Consider the following 27,976-nt stretch of genomic DNA (forward strand, 5'->3'; position numbering starts at 1 on the left):
CCTCTAAATAGTCAAGAGTTTAACAGAAGCCAAAACATAAGGATATAGAAATGCACAATCAGGATTCCCATACATCAATGCTACCACATACCTGCAGCGCAGAAATAACCTGATCTTTTAAGATGTTAGTCAAAATTAATCCAGAATTACAAACATTAAATTACAACCTGAAAACAAGCAGTTGTTAATTTCACCATTCACATCCTAAAAATATTACACCCAGTCATTTAAAAATTATGATTTCAACTTTTTGGAAGATTGCTGTCAATCTCCCAAGCATAAGATCAAAACTGAGTCCAAAAGGAATAAAAATATGCATTTTCCCCCATGCTTAACATTGCAAGAATGCACAATTTTTGTTAGTGACACTCGTACAAGCACAAAACACCTGGCATCAGTTGCCTTACGAAATGCATCAATACTAAGTACGGAAACAAAATTTGAACCTGTAGCAGCAGCAGGTTCTTCAGTTCTGACAGTAACACTGGAAGATTCCGTGTCTTCAACTTTTTCTTCCTGTAAACTGGCATCCGTACTGAGCGATGTGCTATGTGATGTGTTTCCAGGAGATCCTTGTTCACTGAAATTTTGGTCAGATTCAACAGGAATTTCTAACTGGACTAGAATGGAGGAAAAAATTTTCATTGAGTAAAACGCACAGAAAAGCACATTCCAGAACACCAATACGTGTGTTCGTCACATTATTGTGGAGACAAATACCCATCCATGTTCAGACTGCTTGCTGTTATACTAACACAAAATTAAGTTTTTACAATGCAGCTACTTGTAGCAACCCTCTAAGTTTAGAGCTGCTTAGAAACACACAGGCTGCTAACTCTTTATAGCCTAAAATGAGACAGGTCTCCTCAAACCATTATCAGAGCTCCCCATGAAAGGGAAATGCAGTGAAACAGAGGGCAGAAAAGGGGAGTGTTACCTCCACCTAGACTAAGAATAAAATCATCCCGTTTGGGGTTTTTAACTGTTTAATCCTCTTGTTGAACACCAAGTTCAGCATTTGGGTTACTTCTTCAATCTAAGCATTAAAACTTAAAACCAACGACAACATTTCCTTTAACTTATTTTACAACCTATGGAGCTCTCCTTTGGAACGGCCAATTATCCCGGCCAGTTATCCCTCTACTGGAAAAGCTCCCACCACGCAAGGGAAATGCCAGGGTTAACTGGTGGAGAGGGAATCAAAAGCAAAAGGCAATCACGGCAGCAGAGAGAGAGAGAAACTTCCCTTAAGTCTCCTCTGCACTGCTGATAGAATCAGTTTTTAATTGCAGATATAGTGCCTGCAGGCTATGGAAGTGAAAATATAGTGCTTGCAACAACTATATGACTGCCAGGCCACCACACGCCAGAGTACACCAGGAAGCTGCTTACCCTTCTCAGATTCCTTTTGGTTAGATATTGCATCTTTCGAAGGCTGAATTTCTGTTGAAGTTGTGACATGATCTGTATTTAAAATCTCATGGCTAATACTAGACGAGAGTCTTGAAGATCGTCTCCTGACCTGGTCTCTTTCAGGGTTATCTGAAGAGTTCTTCAATTTTTCCTGAGCTGGAATAGACAAATTGAATGGTACCGTGCAGTTCCAGGATTACTAAATAGCTCACAAGCAAACTTTAAAGACTTCCCCTCCCAGTGACAGTTTGAAAGTGTGGGGGGTTTTTTGTTGGTTTTTTTTTGTTTGTTTGTTTGGTTGGTTTTTTGTTTGTTTTTTGGTTTTTTTTTTTTTAAGGACTGAGGTTAATAGTAAAAGCTAAACAGCCCTGGTGATTAGACCTCTCTGTAAAAGCTGCAATCATATTAACAGTTATAAACTAGCACAAAAATAAAGCAAAAGCCTACCTTATAGGCGTCCAACTACCTCTTTCAGTAACAGATTTGAAGTAAGAATACAGATCGGTGTCTTACTGGTGAAACTTTGCTTTAAACAGCAGTTGTCCCACAGACATAAGTAATACCAGAAGTATGAGACAATTTGGACACACAAACAACTTGGACCCTAAGCTGGATAACGTATGTGCACTGAAATTTTAGGACTTTGTGGTCCTAAGGAAGGGAAAGACTCTCTCTCATGACACTACTATAGAGAATATGATTTTCCTTCCTCATCAACACACTCAACTTCAACATCACTACACAGTATACCAAGATCCAAGATAAAGCAGAAGCTATTAGACTGCAGTGACATGAATATTTATCCAGTATTCAAGTTTCTTTGCTAAGCAATGCAGTAGATTCTCCACCAAGTAACTAAGGAGTTTCTACAACTAGAAAAAGGCTTTTATAACTTTCTATGTATTGGAAGCAATATAATCACTGCCTCCCCTGCATCTACGAACTTCTGCATCAAGACTCACACCTTGATGCTTCCTTTATCCAAACCCAGCTTCCAAGATTTAGGTTGGAACTTCACCATGATGATGCTACACATGAATGGCCAATTTAAGAAAAACAGGTGCTGCATTTCAGGCATTTCATGTATCACAGTTCAAGGTTAATACGACAGACTTTTTCTCCCCCCCTCCACTTAAGCTTCAAGAACTTGTACTTGAAGATATACATGTACTGTGAGAGTTGAATACCAAAAAATACTCACACAAGTTTTTTTCAATCCTGGGACGCTTTGACGGAACGTCACCTCCTTTAGGTATTTTCCGACGTCTTAACTCCAAAGTTATGGGCTGCAGCGTCTGAGAACTTGGCTCTACATATTTAGATAGACAACAAAAATTGACTGGATATGAAGCTGCAAAACTCTTTAACTCACTTCTTAAAGTACTGGACTTGCGTAAATGCAGTTTCACCTGGCTTTCCAAAGTCTACATACGATATATAGCAGTATAGTATAGTTTTACATACCATTTACAGGACAACCAGATGATCAGGCCCAGCCAACACAGGTTCATGAAAGGCAGGTCCTGATTAATGAACCTGATCGCTTTCTGTGACAAGGCGACCCACTTGGTGGACGAGGGAAAGGCTGTGGATGTTATTTACCTAGACTTCAGTAAAGCCTTTGATACTGTTCCCCACAGCATTCTCATGACAAAACTCACTACCCAAGGCTGGGACAGGCATACACTCTGCTGGATCAAACACTGGCTGGATGGTCATGCCCAAAGAGTGCTGGTGAATGGAGTTCAATCCAGCTGGCGGCCAGTGCTACGAGTGCTGATCCCCAGGGCTCAGTGTTGGGGCCACTCCTGTTTAATATCTTTATTAATGATCTCGATGAGGGGATTGAGAGCACCCTCAGTAAGTTCGCAGATGACAGCAAGTTAGGTGTTCATCTGCTTGAGGGTAGGAGGGCTCTTCAGAGGGACCTGGATAGACTGGATCGACGGGCTGAGGCCAATGGTGTGAGGTTCAACAAGGCCAAGTGCCAAATCCTGAACTTGGGTCACAACAATCCCAGGCTTGGGGAAGAGTGGCTGGAAAGCCGCCTGGTGGAGAAGGCCCTGGGGGTGTTGGTCGACAGCCAGCTGAATATGAGCCAGAAGTGTGCCCAGGTGGCCAAGAACACCAATATCATCCAGGCCTGCATCAGGAATAGTGTAGCCAGCAGGACTGGGGCAGTGATTGTCCTGCTGTACTCTGCACTGGTGAGGCCGCACCTTGAGTACTGTGTTCTGTTTTGGGTGCTGCAGCATAAGAAGGTGCAGGAGTGTGTCCAGAGAAGGGCAACAAAGCTGGTGAGGGGTGTGGAGCACAAGTCTTCTGAGGAGCAGCTGAGGGAACTGGGGTTGTTTAGTCTGAACAAAAGGAGGCTGAGGGGAGATCTTATCACTCTCTACAACTACCTGAAAGGAGGTTATAGAGACGTGGGCGTTGGTCTCTTCTCACAAGTTACAACTGATAGAACAAGAAGAAATGGTGTCAAGTTGTGCCAGGGCAGGTTTAGGTTAAACATTAGGAAAAAATTCTACACTGAAAGGGTTATCAGACTGGCACAGGCTGCCCAGGGAAGTGGTTGAATCACCATCCTTGGATGTATTTAAAAGGCATCTAGATATGGTGCTCAGGGACATGGGTTAGAAGTGGGCCTGGCAGAGTTAGATAAAAGTTGGATCTTAAGGGTCTTTTCCAGCCAAAATGATTCTATGATATTAGCATTTAATCCTACTGCAGACATGTTTTATAATATATGAAGACTACTTGCCAAAATCTAACCTCTGACCAAACCACTGAAGCTCCAAATCTGACTAACAAGTATGCTCCCAGCTGTCCTAACCAAGCCTGAACAAAGATGAGTTTAAAACTTTTTAAAAGTTTCTAGAGACTTAGGCTGTGAAAGAACAAGAGCTTTTTCAGTCCTTTAGGTAAGTTTAGAAGGGTTCTGATATATGGCCTAAACACTTAAGTTAAGCAACATACCTGTTGGAGGTGTTATCGGCGGTCTTCCACGTTTTCGTTTAGTTTCCTTTGTGTTTTCCTGTGGACTCTTCACATTGTCATTCTCAGGCTTCTTCTCAATTTGTGTATCTACTGAATATTCCATATCATTCTCTGATATATTCTCTTTATCTTCTTTTCCATTCTTAGATATATTCTTTTCTAAGACCTTGCCTTTTTCTGAGATGACTATCAATTTTCCTTCTTTATCAGCTTGCTTAACTCTTTTCTCAGTCTTTAATGTCTTTTCATCCTTGTCTTTCTTTGCATTACCTGTTGCTTTCCTCTGTTCTTTAAATTTCTCCCGCTTTTCAGGAGATGACGGAATTTCATTACCTCTTTCCTTAGGCTTAGCATTACCCACAATATTCTAGAATAAAGAGAATGACATACAAAAATTAACTTATTGCAATCTGACAGTCCTCCCCTGCCTTCATATTTAGCAGACTCACATTCTTGTCCAATTTTTTTCAAAGAATAAAAGTATATGCTCTACTGCAACCCACAGATTAAAACTTAGAGGCACTCAAACTGTTCAAGGACCCATACAGCTTCAACAGCACAGGGCAACAGATTCACCCTTTTCACAACTCCATGGCATAAGAGATTTGCTGTTTCTTCGTTCTCATGTGCAGGTTAGGTCCGTAGTAGCTCGCACCTTGCACAGTACTACCTAAAGCCTACTTGGGACACTGAGGAAAGAGTGGGAGTCAAGAGCACAGAAAAGGATGAACAGCTCTATCACTTGGATGCAAAACCTGTTTTCCTTTCACAAAAGTCTCATTAAAAAAGACCAGTATTCAGCTTCTAACTATCAATGCTACTGGAACATGCTAAGTAAAGAGTCGTGTAAAGCAACTGCAATCACCAGTTTGATCAGGAATCCCATGATGTTGAAAGTTACATATTTAAATTTGAAAACACAACTTTAAACTTTGTCTTTCTGTAATTTGCATTCAGCATGAGAGGACACAAAAATCCTTATTAGTCCCTGGCCAACAAGTTACTAATACAATATTCAGCTGTAATCTCATTTCCCCATAGTTCTCATATACCACCACCAGACCAGGAAGAACACCCCTATATCAACAGGTCACTACTACTCAGTGTCCTCTCTGTTTTGTGATCAGGTTTCACGTTAACACCACCTGGGGGTATGCCGATTTTGGTTTCTTCCCCTTCCAATGACCCTGCTACAGGCTGTCCCAGAACTTCTCTGGTCTGATGAACAGAAACCTTCTAACTTTGCACCTGGATTAATAATTTATATTTGGTCGTGTGTCAACCCTGTCTTTAGTTGGACTAACTTCCCTCTTCTTGTTGCCTAATAACTTGAAGTATTAAAGAGCAACCGTGCTCCTTTACAGGCATAGTTCTGCAAGGCACAACAAGCTCGTACTTTGAACAGGATCAGAGGACAAGAAAGGCTGAATACCTCTTGATACCTCTTTGGGGAAAGCAAGCAGAACAGCTGATTTGAGTTGCACAAAATTCTGAGAATACACTTAAGACTCACTATCTCCTTGTACTACACTGCATCTTGCCTATTCCCACCCCAATCTTCCTACCTATATGTCGCTCATGTGAACTTACACCTATTAAGATTGCTATTTTCAGACCACAGTCTTGAGAAATAATCTTGATGCAGTAAAATGGTGTGCGGGCAACCTGCTCCACCTTCCACGACGTTATTTCAACCATACTTGGCACAGAGGTGATAAAAAAAAAATCACTTTATAAAACATGAGATAAAATTGCTGTGTATTTCATGAAACCAGATAGGCAAAGAGGAAAAAAGTCTTTCACCTTCTTAGGTGTCTGAGCACCACTGTTACCAGACATCATAAAAATCTGTCTTCTGTAAATTCCTTAAATGCCACAGCTATGGGAGAAGCTTCAGTGGAAACTCAAATATCAGTGAAAAAAATTCAAAAAAACTCAACGCTCAGACATTAGGTTTCATCAGTTGTGCTGTTCACAGAACCATCCGATTTAAATCAAGTATGTGGTACTGGAACACACATGAACCATCTTAATCAAATTATTCTCAAGAAACTGAACTGTAAATACAGTATGTCTAAATTACTTTTTGATGTTACTGAACTCTTAAAAGCAGTGTGTCCTTGCTTAAGTACATTCACACTGGGCAGGTCATTAGTATTTTACCATCACTGTTCGATGTAGCACATTACACCCTCTACACAGGGACAGACTAACACAGTCCTTAAAGAAAAGACAACCAACTTACGTTGCTCTCTTCAGAAATCAGGCAGTTTAGGGGTTTGTATTTTTTTTAAAGAACAGCAAAGATATGAGCCACATGTGTCTTCAGGGCTACAGTCTCTCCTAGTGATGAACAGGAACAAGACACTTTCCCTCCACTGCCAGCATGCTGCTACATTAGAGATGCACCTGTATGCACAGAGCTCACTAGGAAATTCTCCCTTTACGCTTGCTTATGCTAAAGGACTGAACAAAGTGTTCTAGCATAACTTATCTCTTGGGTTACGAGAAATCTTCCTGGCCAGTGGTTAAATAGAGAAGAAAATTTAAACCCCTTTCAAAAACTACCCAAAGCTACTTGGAAACATGAAACTCCCTAAGGGAGAAAGGAGAGACAAAATATTTTGCCTTTCTCATGCAGGATATTTCTTAAAATTCTTCAACTTCACGTATTTAAGGTTAAATATGGTAGAAATATTTCTCATGGCAATGAAGATAGTTCCCTTGTGAGTATTAGTCAACCCTCAACCAGGCACAATTATTACCATTTGAAAGCTATTAAGCTATTAAGAGCACTTTGTGGCAAATCTGAAATAATTTTCCCTCCCAGCCTGGCAGATACACAAATCTGGAGACCTCCAAGGAATGGCATGCCTCTTCACAATAGTGACAGATTTAAATGGTAGCCATTAATATTCATTATTGGAATCTGTATTTAAGACTTTTATTTATATGCCTATGACTTCTTTAGTTCAAGAGATGCATGCATGAGAACATAAACCTGAGCGCTTTGCAAATCATACCATGAATATTTGCATAACCTTTTCATTTTAATAGATTTTATTTCAGATGCATTGTATCTTAGCAACAGAGATGTTTCATTCATTTCATATTTTATCATTCATCAAATCTAGCCACCTGAACTGCCAACTTTAGAATACAGTAGTAGCACGACCACAATACTTACCTGATCTTTGGAAAAAGCTTTGACATGAATGTTTTTGACAGTCTGAACTACACCATCATAAAATTTCACAGTGTATGTACCTAAAATTTGAAAATAAACATAGTAGTTTAAAGATCAGAAGTTATTTAAGAGAGCATTTGCTAACAGCTCCAATATTCTAGCTGCGTATTTAGCTCTAGATAAAAGCTGCCTTATTTATGTTAGAAACTTCAACAGCAGCAGTCTTACACAGGCCAGGTAAGGGAGAAACAGTGAAGTGACCAAAAATAATTATGGTAAGCATAAAGGCGCATGTCTAAGCTTAGAGCTGCTCCTTAGATATACTTCCCTCACAAAATCCAAACATATTTTTGGTGGAATACTCCACAGACTTTTTCCCTTTGATCTTACAACATACAGTCAATCTAAACAAAGCTCAGCACAAGAACAAGTCCTTCGTGGCTCCTTACTGATATTCAAAAAGGAGAAGCATGGCTGTGTGTTTGTGTTTTTTCCTATTTATAAAGCGTTTTTGCAGCTCTGACTAGTTTTACTGCCATTACATGCATCTCTTGATATCAAACTTAAGAAGAAACAACTTTTCCCAAATATATTCCAGTTATTGACTGGATATCCCAGCGTAAAGTTCTGTTATCTCATGAAAAGGCTTATAGGTTAGGTTAAAAAAGTTGATGGCAGACCAAAACACATAATTGAAAATTATAGACAACTTTTCACAGTTGTCTTCTGTCTGCTGTACTACCTTTCCACCTAAGCAAAAACGTTAGAATACAATTAGAAATGCATTACTAACAACCATGACAAAACCAAAAGTGACGCCTTACCATCTTTGTTAACAGAAGTAACTTTGGCTGGATAGAAGCGACAATCGGACCAGCATGCCAATACCTGATCATTTATATGAAATCCCTACAAAACAGTAGTTAAAAGTGTTTTCCTCTGAGGATTACTGAAACATACAACTTCATTAAAACATCAAAATGATTAGTTTTCCAATATTTAAAGTAAATCATAAAACATGCAGCAGGTGACACAGCAACAGTGAAGCATTTTAATGTTCATAATTCATACAACTGCACATTAACCTGTTACATACTCAACTGTCTTGTTTTCTACTTACTGCACAACCTTCTTCCTCATGTAATCCTTCTTTTCTTAACTGTATTTTCTCTAAGGGACGCAAGTAAGGACTGTCCCAACAAAACCATTCATCATATCTATGGTTCCAGCGTTTGAAATGGATAAGTACTTTTCCTTCTTCATAATCAATTTCTTCAATGTGAGCTGGATACCTGGTCAAAAGGTAGATTAAAATATTTCAATTAATAATAAGGTAAGCTGTCTCAAACACTTAACTACAGTACAAAACATTACACAAATGAAGCCTTCTGCATGATCAAAAGCAAAATATCTGAAGATCTGCTTGATCAAGTGTGATGGGGAGCCGAGTAACTACACCTGACAAGCTTTAGCTTCTACAATCTTAATATTATTTGATGTGTCACTTGTATAAGCAATAAAGATGTTACAACATGACTGAATGAACCCCAAAACTTGCAAAAGCAAACATTAGCTGCAGGAAGAGGAGATAACTAAGGTATTCTTGGTCTGGGGCAGAAAAAATTGTAACTAGAGATCAAGGACAGAACAACCTTCCCTACATCTAGAAATTTCACATATTCACAAAACTGATAGCTTCAGCTCCCTCTTATCAAGAGTAACACCTAGAGGTCAATACACTCACTTCTCAGAGATATCCATCAACAGGCATCATGAATCATCTTCCTGGTATAACAGCAAAAGTCTAGCAGGCACACTAAACCTAATTTAAGTTTTAGATTCTCGAAGTTAAATTTCATCTGCAGAGCCCTGGGACATTTAAATAAAAATCTCTCAGTATATTACAAGAACAGGAATCTGACATGAGCCAGATTCAGTTGTTTCTAACCAGGAAGACCTTATAAACTATACATTTCTTTAATTGCATTGGTAATTTGTAACTTCAGTAAGTATTTCAGAATCAGCATATTTCACTATCACAACAGAAGATAACATCCCAAGTATTGATGTTTTCCCCTCCACAATAACAGCACCAGGAGAAAATCTTCACTTGTCAGTGTTTTCACTTACTTGTGGAAGAAAGGCAAGGCGCCACTGAACTCTTGAACAAAGAGCTGAAGAAAAACAAAACCCAAGTACACAAGCATTCTTTACCTGATAAATGTCACTTAAAGATACAACAAGTGGTAGAAAGAAGTGGCATCTCCAAAGGATCAAGCTTAATGCTAGAAATAAACCCCAGACATGTCACAATTAAGACTTAAATGCAATACAAACTACCCCTCTACAATCCTACGCAGATGAAAAAAAGCTACCTACAACTGAAATTCTTCAGCAGATCTGAGACATGGCCAGTCATGACTTCTTCAAAAAGAGCTATCAATAAGCCACGCTAGAGACTTGCGCTGCAACCACAGACTGAGGCCCTGCCTGACACTCAACGCAACGTGCCTCAAGCTGTGCCATAAGTTCATCCCAATACGTTATTGAAACAAATGCAGCAAAGGCTGTGGAGGAGAGGAAAATAGATGGGAGATACTTACAGCATGGATATCTCTAACTGGTTACCAGTTTCCCAGGCGACTTCCCTCATGTAACAGTCAACATATTTCGTATTTAGGTAACCCCAAACACTTCCCTGCACAGGTTCATGAGGAGGGAATATTCAGTCTTTCCACATACAACAACATAGTTCTATTAAACACAGTTTATTTTTAGATATCTCAGCAACTGCCTATCACCAAGTACAGGTAATAACAAAAGTCAGTGTCCTGTTCCCTATAAAGTGCAGCAAAAATGGGGGTAGGAATTCCCAGGTCCTCTCAACAAGAGACTAGCCAGAAGGACACTTCTGCCATGAGGAATACAATGACCTCAGGCTTGTCCAGATTCTCAAAGATCAAGAGGGCAGCTGGTAAATGTTGAGTCAGTACTCCGTCACCTTAAGCAGGCAACCACCTCCGGTAAACACACTCAATCCACTACCTTTCTGCAAGCCCAAGTGACAACACCCAACTGACTCTATGATGCAAGACTGTTCCCTGCTTCACATCCAGTAAAAGGAACCTTTTCCACCAGGAGAACCATCATCCCAGAACCACGCACCAGTATGATCTGCACCCATCCCACCTCACCTTCTACAGACTCCCTTGATGAAGGAGAGATGCTGCTTTATGATCAAGAACAGCAAAAACATACCTGACAGAGTCCAAATTTCAGCCTGGTTGAGAGCCAGCGTGGGTGAACTGGAACTCTCAGCCAGCTCCTGGATAACACGCTGCAGAGCCTGAACAAATCTTCTCTTTCTGAAGCAACCAACATCAACAAACGTACGTTCAGTGCTCCAATCAAACAAGAGACTTCTGCTTATGTTTAAGTGCCAACATAGCAACTAAAGGTCTAGCACTGGGAAAAGCAAGTATCAGCAAAGGGAAAGTTTTGTATCCACGTAAAAGGAGTGCATTGTCAGCACGCCATAGAGTGGCCCTGCTCACGCAGCGGCAGGTGAAAGTAGCTGGGGAAAAAAAAAAAAAAAAAAAAAAAAAAGAGAAGTCTGCTGTCCTCCACAAATCCACACCTGGGGGGGGGGGGGGTGTATCAGCTTGTCACCACTGATATCACCAAGAGAAAATAAGCCCCCAGCTCTTATAAATTTTGGTTCAAAAACTCTGAAAACAGAAACACACGCAGCTCACCAGTCAAGGAAACACAGACTTTCTGACCCAGGGTTCAAAAGCTTAGCAAGCAAAAGCAAAAACTTTCAGAACTGGAGAGTTAACTAAGGTTGTGAGATCAAAGAGTTGCAAAACACTGTGCACAGTACAGGTCATTTAAGATCAAGTGTTTTTAAAAACCAAACAGCATGGCTTGGTTGTGGACATGCAGCATATCCAAAATTCAAGTTTAAACCAAGGGTTACATGGAAAGTATAGCAGGTGTTTCCCCGTCCGCAAAGTTTTCCCATGTAAGAGCAGTGTATGCCCATACTTTGAGATACTGTTGCTGCCCAAGCATGTCAGGTTAACAGTCACGGACAAGTTATCAGCCTTACTCAAACACAACCTACACCAAACTGCATCTTTAATAAGCCTGTATTACAGACAGGCTGAGAAGTCTCTTTTTTTGTTTTTTCTCTGTATAAACAAAGCTCAAGAATACAAGAGATCCATGCAGATTCAGACTGAACCCTACCTACACAACTCTCGGTTACACAGGAAAGCCAACACAATATGCAAGTATGATTTAATGTTTGTACATCATGTTCTCTCCATAAAGAGCTATGTTTACTCACTTTCACAATCTCAATCCCCTTGCACTTGGAAAGTAGAGAAATACTCTGCATTTAACCAAGATGTTCTGGAACAAGTCCCCTGTGTCTAAAGCAGGGCTCCATCCTTCTGGGATGTCCAGATATTTTTCAACACCGTGATTTCTGCACGTTTAACCTGCCAGCAGGTTCCAGAGCCTAAAGTACAATCATGTCTAACCCACACAGACTATTAAATAGAAGTCAACTATAGCTGATTTCGGGAGAGAGGAGATATCTTAAGGAGCTAACAAAACCAAATTAATTCCTGTATTTAAAAAGCCTTTGACTCCAGCTATTTTCATTGTATGCCTCATTCACTGAGCTCTATTAAATGCTAATTTTTTGAGCTGACTTCCTAAAATGAACAGTTAGGAGGCTCAAAGATAGCCTAAGTAACTTTTAGGCCCTTTTTCCCTTCCTACCACAGTGGTTAGTCAAGAAAAGCGTTCTTCCTCACAAGTGAAGCCTGCAAGACAGGCTCCAGGTTAGGCTTCTTAGTGTGGAATGTGTCTCCCCACCCATTTCTTTAACTCTAAAGCTGACCACCCTCGAATGTGCACAGGCCATAACAATTTCCAATCAGACTTTCAAGCCTATGACTTCACAACACCAATGGGAAGAAGTAGTGAGAAACTACCTCAGGTATTCTGCACTGCAAAGGATTTCTCTCTCCATAACGTCTGCTCTGCAATGTGTGTGGGTGAATTCAGGAGTACCAGAGTCTGAAGTCCCACTAGATTTATGAGCCGTACTATTTCCCAGAACACAGACAGCACCAGTACACTTCTTTTTAGCAGCCAGCACAACATATCAGCATCTATCGCCCATTTCAACTACTGGTATATAAACTTTTATAAATTAACTACTTTCCTACAAACCGATGACCAGGACTCTAAATATTTTATCAATACAAAGTGTTTAAGATATTAAAGACTTAAGAGTTAATATAATATGAATGGTTTTAAAAAAATACCAGTTTTTTAATCTGTCACGGGCTTCCAACTGGGCTCCCACCTCAAAGTTGATCCCTCTTCTATTCGGAGGATGTTTTGTCATTTTGTAATATCAACACTGCTGATTTTATTCCCCTGAAAAATGCAATTAAATATCAATCACTAATCAAGACATACACAAAATAAGCTTATGCACCATAATCCCCAAAAGCTAGACGTTAAGGGACCTCTGTATTTTTGGTTTGCAGGAAGTAAAGGGGCAACTATCTCTTAAACAAGGGTTCCCAAGTGGCAGTGTGCAGAATCGTTCCAAAAATGTATGCAAAATGGCAGCTACCGGACCATGAAAAGATCGAAGCTCAACCTTTGTCCATCAGTCCAAATCCCAGGCCAATTAAGAACTCTGCATCCCAATGTTTATTCACAACTGAGACAGACATTTCATGGTATTCTCTCCCCCCTCCCGGTTTTGATGAAAACAAGGAATCCAGTAAACAGGAAGTGGGCAAAACCAAACACAATAACAATCTTTCAACAGCTACCACGTTAGTGAAACCCTCAAGAACACTATGTCACCTCATCACTACAAATGCAAGAGTTCAAAGACATTACAAATACGTAGTTTCTTTAACCAGTTTTAGAAGACTGTCTATACTGCTTGCGTATCTGCATTGCTTCCCACTTCTCCACCATTTTAACCAGAAAATAAAAATAGTCTTCATTAAGACATGTTTCCAACAGACAATATAAAGGTTTAAAAGCCTTGTCAAAGTACTTTCTCTCAAGGTATATTTAGTGGAAAGCCTGATCATGAACTATTTTTCTGAAATTTTTGTCAGTAGTTTCCCACAATTAAAAGATACAAATTATGATCCATTCCTGTAGTTTTCAAGCTCACAGAATCAAAAAAAAACAAATAAGTTTTATTCAAAACTTTCCTCCTTACAGTAAGGCTATATCTTAAAGATTCAATTAAAGATGTATAAAATGGACACAAATCAAATTAAAAATCTTTCCGGTCTTACACTACAAGAATAAGGACACATGCACTGGCAACAGAAACAATCAGCAGCATTTTGGTCCACACAGTGCATAAACAGCAATGCTATAGCTGCGCCTATAAAAGGATTGACACTACTTTATGAAGAGCTACTCTAAGTTCAAGCGTGTTTCAGAAGTCAAAGATTAAACTTCTCTACCAGAAGATGGTCTGCTGTCTTCCTCTACAGCACTGCTTTTAGGCTTATCTTCACTACTGTTAAAGCAGCCTGCAACAGCACAGGGAAAAAAAAATGCTATTGCCTTTAAGCTCAATTCACAACACAGTGATTCCCACAAAAAGAAAAAAATATTTTAGCCACCTAGGAACTGCGAAACATTGCAAGTTACTTTTCTAGAGTATCTGATAATGAACTGTGAGTTTGCCCAGCACGGATCTGAATCAGTCCAGGAATGAATGCCTTCTAATATGGCTAGAGATTGGGGCAGGGGGCAAGTTACCTACGAGCTCCATAACTTGTGACTCAGAAAGGACAGCGGGAAGGAAATAAAGGAAAAGTTAGGATGGTTGGGGTTTTACGTTCTGATGAAAAATAAACAGCAAGGATTAAAAATCTGGAAACCCAAACAGCAAGCACAAAGCTGCATTTTCTTTTTTAAACAGTTTATCCACCCACATCCCAAACATCCACTATTTTCTCTGCAGATTTACATCATTAAAATACCACTTTCTTACACTAGCAATAGAATTTCATGCCTCCAAATGTGGAACAGACACACATTTTGCTTAACAATTGTAGGAGAAATTACAGCTGCAAGATAACTCGCAGTAGTAAACTTATTTTTTCCTTTTCACTAAATAGGGACACACAAAGACAACGTACTCCTAGAAGTACTGGAAGCACATTACTGAAGCTCTCTGCAGTGGTCCCCTTCAGTAATAGCTGCAGTCCTGAAGAACGGGAGTGACTTCAGCTCACCTACAGGAGGCTGAAGAGGAACATAGACATCTCCCAACTTCAGTAACAGGATCTCATACAATACAGCTTCTACAAATCAACATCATTTTCGGTGAGGAAGCCTTTACTAGAGATTCGGTCAAATATTAAAAAAAACTATGAGTATCACAACTAAAGGGAAATACGAGAAAACTGCAAAAGCCATTTAACTACATTTATGGAGGCTGTAGATTCTGTGAAAAATCTGAACTCTATCCAGTTTACAACTAGAGGCAGCTGAACACCAGCATTTGTCAGAGCACACGCCTACGGCACCTCACAAACTCGGTGGAGCCTGTCACAAGGCAGGTGATCAGAAAGTTCAAAGAGAGGAGAAACTGCATGGGCAAAAGTCTCTGCCCCCTCCCCCAAAGTACTCCTTCCTCTTGCCCCCCAAATTATGAAACTTGGGCTGCTTTGGGTTCTCCCTCCCACCCTGTGACAGGATTTAACTTGATCCAGCAGTCCCTAGGCTCAGCATGCCGTGCAAAGCACGCTGTCTTTTTAATTTGCAGCTAATTTCAGGAACAGCTTCCTCAAGCAGAGGCACGCTTGGTACAACATTACACAAGATAAATTACTCAATAAAGGAAGGATCTCAACAATTTTGTCCTAAAACATACAGCAAGACTGAAACCATGTGACATGACCTGCACTGGGAGTCATGACATAGCTTTGGACAAACAAGGCCAAGAGGCAGCAGTAAAGCCCATCCGTGTTTCACCAGCACAACCTTGAACACATGCAGAACTTTGTTTCTCAGCAAGAAAGCGCTGAACACAGGAACTTGCCTCTGCTTCAAGATTGTATGTTTCAGCCTCTGTCCTCTCCTGCAAGAACTACTTAAAAACCTTGAACTACATCAAAAGAGAGCATCAACAACCCACCCCAGACTAATCAGACACAGTCATGGCTCCGACCTTCGAAATAAGAGCACTTCACCAGAACATCACTTCTAAAATCTTCTTCAGCAGAAAATGAATTTGTATTGACTTGGCAACTAAAGCAAGACATAAGCAGGCTTTTCGCTTCAGTAACTCTGGGAATCCTTTTTGCAAGCGCTCAGGACCACGATTAAAACAAGGGGTAGTTACTAGGCCTACCCCAAAAGCCCCATGGCTCTCCTCCAAAACTTCTTATTCCACTATGAGGATCAGACCCACTGCAGGAACAAACACTCCAGGATTTAGGAGAGGAGAGAGGGACAATTAATGACAGAATGAATCGCTACTTCGAACAGAAAATATACTTAAACCTACACCACTGAAACTACACATTACTGTTGTTTAAAAGGGAGAGCCTCTTCCTCTCCAGAAAAGTCACCATGAGGTAATTTAGCTTTTAAAGACTATTAAACTATTCAGATACTTACAGGCACCAATCAGGAATGCACATTTATATCAGGGCAATGCAGAGGACAATATGCTTACACTGATCTCTTCAGGGATCATGGTTTTTGTCTTCTAAAACAAGCTTTCTGCTCTGCCAACAGCACATGCCCTGTATGCCCACACCTGTAGCTGTTCTTAATTCTCTTTATTTTTAAGCTGTGTCAATGCTGAGCCCCAAACCCAGCACATCACTAAGTTCCAACAGAAGAGGGCTCCTCAGGAAACTACAGAAATCTTTCTTACTACCATATAGAGCAAAGCCAAGCAGTTATGGCAAACTTTCTCTTTCACCAACAACAGCCTCTATTGTTTTCTCTCTGGAAACTGCAGAATCACTGCAGCCTTTTTCAAAACCTTACCTTCCTTTGCCAACACTGGTTTCCAAACCACTGGTTTAAACCAGTGACTTAAACCATTCCTTATGTACTATCACACCAAAACCCCTGCCTTTAAATCAGTCCCGCTTCCAAACTTAGTACTGTCTCAATGCAGTACTTAATAAGCAGCTCAGAAGGCAGGCAATTCAACCCCAAAATTACAAAGGGATTCCCCTCCCCCCCATCAGAGCACAATAAAGGGGGGGGGGAACCAACTCCATGAAAAACCATAGAAGCACAGTGACAGTTTGCATAAATATAAGTTTCCCATGCAAAGTTGCATTAAGTTTTATTCTAGGTGGAACGCTTGCTGTCCAATTCCTACGAGGCATTCTGCATCACTGGTGATTCCGTAGGACTACCTGGTTTGACAAGTAGTGGGTTAATAAAGAGCACTGGCAAATCCAGTGAGTCAAGCAACTAGCAAGAAACTGTCCTGTGTTCATGGGAGATGCAGCACAGGTGTAACTGGAAGGGGATAGTGAAGGCAGCCCCAAAATTTGAACTGCAGTTCCTATAAAAGCAACAAGACAAGTTTGGTTTGTTTCCTTCATGTATAGCGGTATGAGCAGTTTCTATGATATAACAGGTTTACAGTCGATTCCACAAATCCTAAACTGACTCTGCCGTTTACTTCAGCACCAGTGTTCCAAAACTGCTAGCATATCTGTGTGCCCATTTTGAACCTGCCACAGACTAAGTCCATTCCTATTTTGCACATAATGTTTTTAGTGCTCTGCAATAGTTAGTTTTTACTTTTCGCTTATACCATCTGCATACATAATGCCAAGCCTCACATCTTCATCAGTGGTAAAACAATGAAAGCCTCACCCAGTTCACCCCCTACAATATGCACGCCCCCATTAGGAATGGTCAATCCAGAGAGGTCCATGTTCCCCACCACAACAGGAAGACCTTGCAAGTGGATGACCACAGCCATGCTGTGATGAAACCACACACCTGCAGATAAGAAAAGGTAACAGCTATATCAGACTGCAAAACAGTATTTACAGACACCATTTATGTTACACAATCCTAATGGCATCTTATGAAGACTAAGTACAAGTCTCACAAACATTTAAACACCACTTTTAAAAATTGTTTTGGCACTGCTTTGGGAAGCTGATTACAACAGACTTTTTATTGCCTGCAGACAAAAAAAACTCTGCCTACCAGGTTTTGGCTACAGCAGCGCTGCTACCATGAAGTATGCCTCACTGTATTTTACCCTACATATAAAAACAGAAATAAAACCCCACACCTGTTAAAGTATTAACCCAGAGACAGTTTCTGTACTAGCTATTCATCTAAGGATCCCTATGCTCCTGCCTCATGTTTTGTTTATGCACACCATTTCATAGCAAGATGAGTACATTTTAGGACTCAACCATAAATTCCAGAAGATGTCCTTAGCACTGATATCTCAACACACAGTGCCTCAGATCTTCAGACTTCTTTTTTTTTTAATTCAACAGGAGCAGAAACAGGAAATATTCAAACTGGACACGAAAACCGTTAGACACTGCAATGAACTCCAAGGAATACTCCCTCACCTCCCTTCTTCTACCCAAAAGATGCATTTCAAACAAGACATTGGTCTACAAGCAGTTCTTACTTGCACCCCGTGTAGGAGCCTCGTCTAGATCTTAACTAGCACTCACTTCTTACTTTGTTTCCCAGATTCCATCAACAACTACACAGGCAAACTCTTTTGACTGAGCAACACGACACTGAAATTGCATCCTGAACTTAGAATTTCTGTAACAAGAATACTGTACAGCAAACTCCTCAATACTGAAACGTTTCCCCAAAGACGTAAGGCTTAGTATTTTATCTCATACTCCTGTTTTTCCTCTAGGTTATACAAGTAGACCAACAAAACTGACAGCAGTAAAAAAAAAAAAAAAAAAAAAAAAAATCTACATTTACTCCCCGCTTCAGGCAGAAACACAGACTTACTCAAAGTACTCGGTGACAAAAGTGAAAAGGTGTCTGTAAACCTAAGTTACCCTCCCCAGACCAAGATTCTCACACTCTCCCTAAGATTACAGGACACCAAGAATGTAATTTTCATCCTCAACAACATCACACGTAACTGTGCTGTCATTTCAAATTGGTGGTGAGACCGGGACAGACCAACATGGAAGGAAAAATTAAGAACATGAACAATTCAACAAAACAGAAAAAATATTTTTCTATAATAAAACCTATATGAATTACCAAGTGCAATTAAAGAAATAAATACTCATTACTGAAAAGAATTCTTTTCAATCGTTTGATCATCTCTTATTTAGCTGTTCTGGTTTTACCTCTTTTTTCCTGTAAAACACTAAAGGTAAGAGACCAACACTCTTAAACACCGAACAAGCAAAAAGATTTGGGAAAAGGGTTTAAGTCACATGAAATAAAGCAGGTTTTTCCTAAATAAAATAACATTCAAGAAAATCTACTTTAATGAAACTGCCATTTTTTCCTCCAACTGAAAATGTGCAGTCTTTGTTTTAAGAATATAAGGATTTAATTTAGAGAATTCTTGCAGCATGTCATCAAGAATTAAGAAAAACATGAATTTTAAAGCAAAAATTCAAAAGCTTAAAGAATAGCTACAATTAGCAAAACCAAGGATCTACTCTTATACTCACCAAGAAGAAACTCGTTGCTTATATGGCTGCAAACATTCCCAACACTGTTGTACAGCTATAGGGAAGGAAAAACATGAGCCATGAGAATTCTGAGACTAAAAGTAGTTTAGAGTTAAAAAAAAAAGAAAAACTTCTCTACAGCCAGTGATAGCCCAATCACACAGTAACACCTCTTGAACACCAACTTAATCTGAAAATATTTCAGTACAACGGGGCAGCAGGCTGCTGTTAAGTTAGAGAGAAACTTAGACATCCTTACAGACACGGAGACACTCCCTCTGCCAATCCACATCAAAATTTCTCCATCATTTATTTATCCTTTGCTAAATAGGAGCCACCAGTAACTTTACCATTACTCCTACTTTGGTGCACCAGATATTTCAGAATTACCCCATTAACTGAGCTACTGGACAGTGTAACTACCAAACCTTGTATATGCAAGTAACTCAAAATTCAAGGCACTGTCTGCAGACATTTAAAGAACAGATCACCAACACGTTAAATCCACCATACGGGCTAAATTGCACTTAAAGGAAATTACACCCTACAGTCAGTTTTATCTTGTACATTGAGAATGTAGGATTCTAGGTGAAATGACAGGCTGAAGATCCAGCACAGGTGACGAGTTCACCATTTCTTCCAGTGGATCACTAAATATGAAAACAAAAGTTCCTACTGTTGCGTGTCCCCACCCCCCTTTATCTCATTTGCCTTTTTTTTTTTCGTTCCCTTTCTCTGCTATTCCAAGTTGCAGCAATGTCTAACTGCTCCCCCCACTTTTCTATCTAACTGCTATTTGACAAGTAAGACTTTTAAGCAAATGTACCTGAAACATTCAAAGACACTTAAAAGCAACCAACGTAACCCAAGTCTAACACCCTCTTTTCCTTCCACAAGTTTAATGAGAGCTACTACTGAGAAAGCCCTACTAATAACACTCCATCAATTCTACTCCTATCGCCCAAACTGTAACTCTGAGGACAGTAGCTAAAAAAAAAAAAAAAAAGCAAGCTTCAATTCTGAAATACCAAGTATGAGAAGCAGCCCATAAACAAAAACAAAACTGCCAAATCTGAGTCAAACAGTCAAAATGCCTGAGTGTTCTAGATTTGGAAGTACATCAAAATTTGGAAGTACATCAAAATTCTTTTGCAAAACAATTACAGCAGACTGCGATTCGCACAACTGAAATCATCACTTCTGATGTAACCCACAATTCCTACTCATACCGGTGGATTTCTGCTGCAATACCATGGTGGTTAACAAACTTTAACAAGTCATCTTTCAGTACAGGTTATTTTGAAAGGAACAACAAAAACCCTAAGTCAGACACAAGCCTTCAACAAGCTCAAATTATACTCTTGCCATCCAGAGGGCCCTGGACAGGCTGGAGAGGTGGGCCCATGCCAACCTCATGAAGTTCAACAAGGCCAAGTGCAAGGTCCTACATCTGGGTCGGGCAATCCCAAGCAAAAATACAGGCTCAGTTGGGAATGGATGGAGAGTAGCCCTGAGGAGAAGGGCCTGTGGGTTCTGACTGATGAGAAACTCAACATGAGCCAGCAATGCATGATCACAGCCCAGAAAGCCAACCATATCCTGGGCTGCATAAGAAAAAGTGTGGCCAGCAGGGCAAGGGAGGGGATTCTGCCCCTCTCCTCCCCTCTTGTGAGACCCCACCTGGAGTACTGCCTCCAGCTCTGGAGCCCCCAACATCAGAAAGACAGTGGACCTGCTGGAGAGGGTCCAGAGGAGGCCACAAAGATGATCAGAGGGCTGGAGCCCCTCTCCTATGAGGAGAGGCTGAGAGAGTTGGGTTTGTTCAGGCTTGAGAAGAAAAGACTCTGGGGAGACCTTATTGTGGCCTTCTAGCCCCTAAAGGGGGCTCCAGGAGAGCTGGGGAGGGACGTTTTACAAGGGCATGTAGTGATAGGATGAGGGGCAATGGCTTCAAACTGGAAGAGGGGAGATTTAGAATGCATATTAGGAAGAAATTTTTCACTTTGAGGGTGGTGAGGCACTGGCCCAGGTTACCCAGAAAAGCTGTGGCTGCCCCATCCCTGGAGGTGTTCAAGGCCAGGTTGGAGGGGGCTTGGAGCAGCCTGATCTGGTGGGAGGTGTCCCTGCCCATAGCAGGGGGGTTGGAACTCAATGAGCTTCAAGGCCCCTTCCAACCTAAACCATTCTATGATTTTGTGATGTCTTATACTTGAGATATTCTCTTATTTAACAAGCATGGCTTTTCAATATATATCATGGTAAGACTGATACTTTCTGAATATTCAAAAATATCTTTTAACTATGCAGAGACAGAAAAAAAAAACACTTCAAAAAAAAAAAACCTTCATAATTCCAACTGCCACGAAAAAAGCAGCCTAATAAATCAGGGGGAAAAAATTCACACAAAACACTTCTTTCATTGAAAAAGCTTCTAGCAACTTCAGACTCTAAACATCTCTATGGTTTTAGATCTCCTTAGTTAAGAAAGAATAAATTTAGTGTGAAGGATATTTTAAGGTGCAAATTAATATACCAGACAGCAAGAATTCTCTCAAGGAAATTAAGAGTTCAAATGTTTAACAACTAAAAGACCTGCAGACAGCTCAAGCAAGCTGCGCTGTTTCTTATGAAAGCAGAGTCTCCCAATCACGAGAGTTCACGTCAACCCGTTCCTGGCTAGCCATGTGAACAACCACAAGCCAAGATGACCAAACACAGTGCTCTCCTGTCAACAGAGTTGACAGTTGGATAAACTACATTCATCACATGGCAGAGGGATCTGCGTTTTGGTCACACAAGAAATAAACCAAAAGAGTTTCTCCAGAACAATTTCTTCATCCACAAATCTGACTCATGTCAATACATGCAAGGCTTCCCTGGAGTGCAGGAGGAGTGGCAGAACAAGCTACAGCCATTCGAATTGTTCTGAGAAGCCAAATTTATCCCACAGAATGGGCACCCCAATGCAATTTCTCCTGGTTTTCTACCTGAACTGCAGCTGTATAAAACCACTTCATAATGCTGAACACACCGAGTGTAACTGTCCTCAAAATGACACTTTTGTCCTGCCTAATGGGTACCTATGGGCTCAAAGTGCCTTTGTCAAATAAAAATGAAATCAGGAAAAGGAAAGAAAGTGGACTGATTCTCATTGCCATTTTATACTCCCTCAGAAGCAAAAACAACAAAAGACTCACAGAACTCCTTGGACAAACTCACTTATGGGGGGGACTACATTTAAATATTTGGTTTAGGGTAGCGGTGCAGCAGCCTAAGGTTGAACCTACTGAATAACCCTGGACAAGGTGCTACCTGTCGGAGAGTGTCCTTGCACAACAGACGAGGAGAGGAACCACACTTGCGTGTAAAAATCACATAACAATTTCACCATTTTGCAAAGACAACTGGTTTCTTCTTAAAAGAGCATACCTTTAAGAAACGGGAAGGGCCCAAGAACATGACTTCCATTTGCCTACCTACCATCTGCTTGGCTACACCACCTACATTACTGAGTCTAATACCATTTTGAACTCCATGCCAATGTTTTTAAGTAAGTACAAACATTTAAATATTAAGAGGCTCTGAAGTATTACCACCTACATCTCTTCTGAAAGCAGTACCTTGGTATTCCAGAAAAATCTACATTTGAGACAAACATTTATTACTTACGGCTATGTGTTGTTGAGTAATCTGACCGATTAATAACTCCAGTTTTGACCACGTCCTGCCCCCAGCTTTGAGGTTGCTCTGGCTGTTCCAGCAGCACACTATTCATTTACAGGACATCGTTGAACCTAAGATTTTTCTTATCAGTGAGCATCAACATGTATTTTAGCTATCAAATGAAAACATTATGACCAAAAAATGGAAGCAGCCAGTAGGAAAGCACAAGAATTATCTGGTGACAGTACCTGCAGCAGTAACTGGACTTGAACTTCTGACTCTTAGAAGAAGTCTACCTGTAAAATAGCCATAAAAAAAAATAAATTGAGAAATATTTTTCAGAGATAATTTGTAGCACCTGCAATATTGACCACTGAAAATCCCATAGGGTACCGTTTCCAACCAGTCAGTATATAGTGTTCTGACTGTTAGACATGGCATTCTCAGGTTCATTATTCGATTGCTTCCTGACTGGACAGGACCAAATCTACCCTACTTGTTGATAAGAGGAGGATATTTTCATGACAGTAAAATAAGGGGAAATCTTACAAGTTACACTGCCATGAGCTTTGATGAAAAATTATGTCCCCATTTAAGATAACACAGACAAATCATCATCTCTGTATCTGCCACACTGTAAGAAGGATGCGACTCCCCTGTTTTATTACAAGAAGAAAGGGGTGCACTTCAAGGCTGCTTGTAGACTTGTCCCCCAGCTCAGGTGAAAGGACAGCACAGGAAAATAAATAAATAAAAATCAGTGTATCTCTTTGCAAGACTGATGATAGCAATACTGACACGACAGAGCTGCAATCCAGGCAAAGGACTGATATAAATACAGGGAATCACATAACAAAAAAGCCATTAGCAACTGGCATTATAGTGAAGATGCACTTAAAGTCTTGCAACCTCTGCTACGCTAACAGCAGCCTTTAAGCCTTCAGCTTTAAGACTTAACTAAAAACCATAACTCAAACCCTATCAACAGCACTGTCTTTGCGCTGCTAGTGCACAAGCCTAGGTCAACGATGCTCAGTTTTACATCTGGAGCACTGGAGGTGTTCAAGATAATTTCCTGACTCAAGTACTCTGTGGAAGAAGAGGATATTCTCTATTTCCTTAGGAAAGAAGTGCTGAGTAGAAGAATCATAAAAGGTCCATATTGAAACTAGTATTTTAACATCAGCAACAAAATCAGGAAAGGTCTTTGCTTGTAACTTCATACTGAAAAAAAACCCACCCCACACTAAGCAGTAGTGCTTCTCCTCTTTCTTTTAAAACAGGGTGCCTAGCTAAAGACAGATGGAGACAGTTATCTCTCTTTTTAACCAATTTCATAAGCGTACCTGAAATGGAGTTCTTAAAAAAAAGAAAAAAAGGCAGACTGCAGCTAGCTGTACTGAACTGAAACAAGGCTGGCTGAAAGTTCTCAAGCCCAGTAAAACCACACAATGGTACGTCAACAAACTAACAAGCCTCAAAAAGAAGGAATTATATTCCAACATGCATTATTTTCTGCCACACACATCCACAGCCAGTCAGCATGGACACATTATACACCCGCACGTGAACGATCACTCAAGTCTGGTGCTTGCATCCACAAAAAAACCTGAAAAGCCACCAGTTCCAAAAAGTTTTTTTAAATACACAGGCCATGTAACTACCAGCATTTTGACAGCAAGGACAAACTAAGAGTTCCAAACGACTATTTCTTACCTGAAAACAGTCTTTTCCTACAGGAAGCACAAGAAGTCAAAATAAACCTGCAGGCAAGCAAGTAACAGAAGTATGAAGATGATGAGGAATAAGTTGAAGAAAAAAAAAAAAAAAAGAGTAGACTTTTTAACTGTTGAATGAACTATTACAAGCACTTAAAAGACTTCTCAACACAAAGCATCATTAAGTCCAAAGTATATACAATTTTTCGTTAATTTAAGAAAACCACTGCACACATGCAATTAGGCAACCATCAAGAATGCAGTTTAAATACTGATGACAACCACTTGTAGGGCTGAACAATAAATCCACCCCCTGCCCCGGGTACATTCTCTAGCTCAGCTCACAGCACTGTTGCTCAAGTGCTCACGTCTGCGCAGGACGGTGCCATATGGTCAGAAATGAGAAGACAAGTAGGACAGCTTTCCTACAGCAACAGTGTCAGCTCCTGTCAAGGTCTGACAAATTACAGCTACAGACACTACCTAGCTTCTAAAGATGCAGTTATAAATAAAATATTCAGCTACAGAGAATTTATCATTCCCTGCAATTACATTAGGGACCATACCCTCCTTTCCTGACCAAGTGGGAGAATTTAGGTCAATATCATTGCCTAGGTTATCCAGGAACTACATGAGCAAAAGAAAGCGCCTCAGAGAACTTATCCAATTAAAGGTAAGAATTAATTACATGCTTCTTACATTTCGGTCAAGGCAGCACTGTTATGAGCAATTACTATTCTAGCCTCATTCCCAACTTGACCTTAATTAATTACTCTGGATTACAGGCAAGCAGATTTTACTCTCAGGCTGCTCAAGTGAAATATTATTTCCGTTCAGGAGACATCAACACAATTACCAGCAAGAAAGTAAACTGAACTCTTCCACAAGCTGACTTAGGTCAAATAATGAGTATTCATCTAATCCACCTCCAATTCCAGAACTATTAAAAAAGTCATACAAAAATTAAGGAGAGAATTATACTATGAGTGATCTTCGTTGTAAGTCTTCTCACTTGGCTTTTTTTGGAAACGTCCTGTGAAAGGAGCCTTACTCATTATAGAAAACTAAAGGAACCCAGTTCAAAGGTATTTCTGTTACAGAGATGCTCCAGTACAAGCTTCTGTACTGATACCTACAAAAGGTTACTTCAAGTCATTAGCACTGATTTTAACATTTGGGTTTATTCTCCTACTGCATACAATATCGAATTCTGTACACAGAAAGACGTTTATTTTATCCAGCTTGGACTCATCAACTTTCAAATATCCCTCCTGATCTATCTGCAAGCATTTAGGCAAAAAACAACAGCCTGGGATCACAGAAACATCTCTAGTGCCAAGATTGCTTCAATAAATAAAGGAGATATAACTGTTTTCCAAAATTGTACTGACAACCTGCTTTGATTAACCAAGCTCCCTGCCAAGCCAACTGGTACAATAATCCATTTCAGCGGCAACAAGCCATACCTGAACCTAGACCTGTCAGGAACAAGAACAGAGTGCCGCCCAAGCCTGTGCATTAAACAGGTGTGACATGGAGCAGCTTTTGGGTTGGCGGGAGGATTCACCGTGTTATTTCTTTTCCTTAAAGACAATCTGAAGGGACAAGGTGCAGCGCTGAGAGATGTGCTCCAGACTTCACGGGAGAGAGGGCCAGAGGCCTCCAGCAGACGGCACCGCCGTGGAAACCAACCCCGGCCTCGGTGCGCGCTTGCTTGGGGGCAACTACCTGCCCCGCGCCACACTCCTCCCCGCTTCGTCCCCGGGGGCCGGGCGAGGAGCAGCCGCCGGCGCCCCGACGAGGCCCCCCGGAACCAGCCCCGCCGACACCGGCCCCGCGCCGCAGGGTCCGCCCGCCGACACGGCCCCGCGCCACCTCCACGGCACCGCCCGCGCCCGCCCAGCCCCGGCCGCCGCCGCAGCCCCCGCGCTCCGGCCACGGCTCGGGCTCCGGCCCCGCCGCCACAAGGTCACTTGACCGCCCCCGCCGGCCGGGCCCGCGGCGCCTGCGCTCGGCCCGCACATACTCACCTGCCCGCGCAGCTCCGCGGGCCGCAGGCGGAGGCGCGGCGGGAGGGAGGGGGGAGGGAAGGAGCAGGCGAGGGCGGGGGCCGGCCCGCGGCCCGGGCCCCCCGGCCGCAGCGCACCAGGCCGCGGCGAGGTGGGAGCGGTCCCGCTCGGCGCCCCGGGCCCGCAGCGCGGGAGGCGCCGCCCGGCCCGGCCCGGCCCGGCTCGGCTCGGCCCGGCCCGGCCCTTTGTGCGCGGGGACGCGTGCCAGCCGCGCCGCGCCCGGACTCCCTCCCCTCACCTCGCCCAGCCGCGGGCCCGCAGCGCGGAGCAGGGCAGGGCAGGCGGCCCAGCCCACCCGGGCGCCGCCGCGCTCTTACCGAGGGATCTGTACAGGAAAAAGGGTTAGACCGGAGCCGAACAGCCCCGGGCCCCGCTCCGCGCCAAGCCCAGCGCCACCGACCGCCCCGCGCCACAAAATGGCCGCCCCGATGCGGCGCCGCCAGGGAGGGGGCGTGGCCCCGGGAGAGGGGCGGGGCTCCCCGGCCACGCCCCTCGCCGCCGGAGGGGCGCACTCTCCTGGCCTGGCGGTGGCGGTTGCGCGCTGGGGGCAAGAGGGGGCGGGGCGGGGTCGGGCGCTGAGGGAGTGCGGCCTGAGGCGGGGGGCGGCTGTACCGGTGCCTCCGCCGCAACGGCAGCTTCCCGTGGAGCCGGCCGGGCCCTCGCCTCCTCAGAGGGAGGACCCCCTGCTCCTCCCGCGGCTGCAGCTCTTCACGCCGCGCCCCAACGGCCCCGCGGCGCCGCAGCGCAGCTCGGGGAAAACAGCCGTGGGGCCGTCGGTGCGCGGCGGCGATGGGGCCTGCTGCCCGCGGGGGCACCGTGCGCGGGAAATACCCGCAGCGAGCACCAGGCGGAGTGCTCTGCGGGCGGGAGCGAGGCGTTTGGGGTGGCGGGGGTCCCGACGAGGGGGAAGGGGGGGCAGTACAGGCGAAACAGAGCGCTCTGACACTTCTGGCCCTCCGTGAACCTGGATGTGGCGCTCCTCCCGCACGCCAGCCCTCGGGCTGGCTCAGCAGCCGTCTGCTGGACGTGGTCCCCTTCGTCCATGTCCCTTGTCCCGGGGAGCCCAGGCCTGGACACGGCTCTGCGGGTGAGGCCTTCCCGGTGCCGACCCGAGGGGAACATTAGCGCCCATACCCTTCGGTACAGCCAGAGAACGGGATGTTCTTCTGTAGATACAGGATTGTACAGGGGCAAATC

General features: G+C 42.5%; 1 protein-coding gene and 1 long non-coding RNA gene across 2 annotated transcripts in view; both read right to left on the reverse strand.

Annotated features, from left to right (window-relative positions):
• Positions 1-19,367, reverse strand: part of PHF20 (PHD finger protein 20) — a 66,375-nt gene extending 47,008 nt beyond the window's left edge. Inside the window, exons 1-9 of the mRNA XM_082491352.1 lie at positions 19,330-19,367; positions 12,943-13,057; positions 8,721-8,892; positions 8,425-8,509; positions 7,601-7,680; positions 4,393-4,780; positions 2,615-2,722; positions 1,393-1,569; positions 447-620 (exon numbers count right to left, since the gene is read on the reverse strand). Coding sequence (XP_082347478.1) covers positions 447-620; positions 1,393-1,569; positions 2,615-2,722; positions 4,393-4,780; positions 7,601-7,680; positions 8,425-8,509; positions 8,721-8,892; positions 12,943-13,025 — 1,267 coding nt within the window. The 5' untranslated portion in view covers positions 13,026-13,057; positions 19,330-19,367. The remainder of the gene's footprint in view (positions 1-446; positions 621-1,392; positions 1,570-2,614; positions 2,723-4,392; positions 4,781-7,600; positions 7,681-8,424; positions 8,510-8,720; positions 8,893-12,942; positions 13,058-19,329) is intronic.
• A 3,888-nt stretch (positions 19,368-23,255) lies between these two features.
• LOC309678203 lies at positions 23,256-27,166 on the reverse strand. Its single transcript, XR_014269737.1, has 3 exons — positions 27,097-27,166; positions 24,709-24,755; positions 23,256-23,288 (listed from the first exon to the last, which is right to left on the reverse strand). It is a non-coding gene; the product is annotated as an uncharacterized lncRNA (long non-coding RNA).
• Between the last annotated feature and the right edge of the window lie 810 nt (positions 27,167-27,976).

The sequence above is a fragment of the Vanellus vanellus genome, assembly GCF_965231255.1.
Source record: "Vanellus vanellus genome assembly, chromosome: 15".
NCBI classification, from domain to species: Eukaryota; Metazoa; Chordata; class Aves; order Charadriiformes; family Charadriidae; genus Vanellus; species Vanellus vanellus.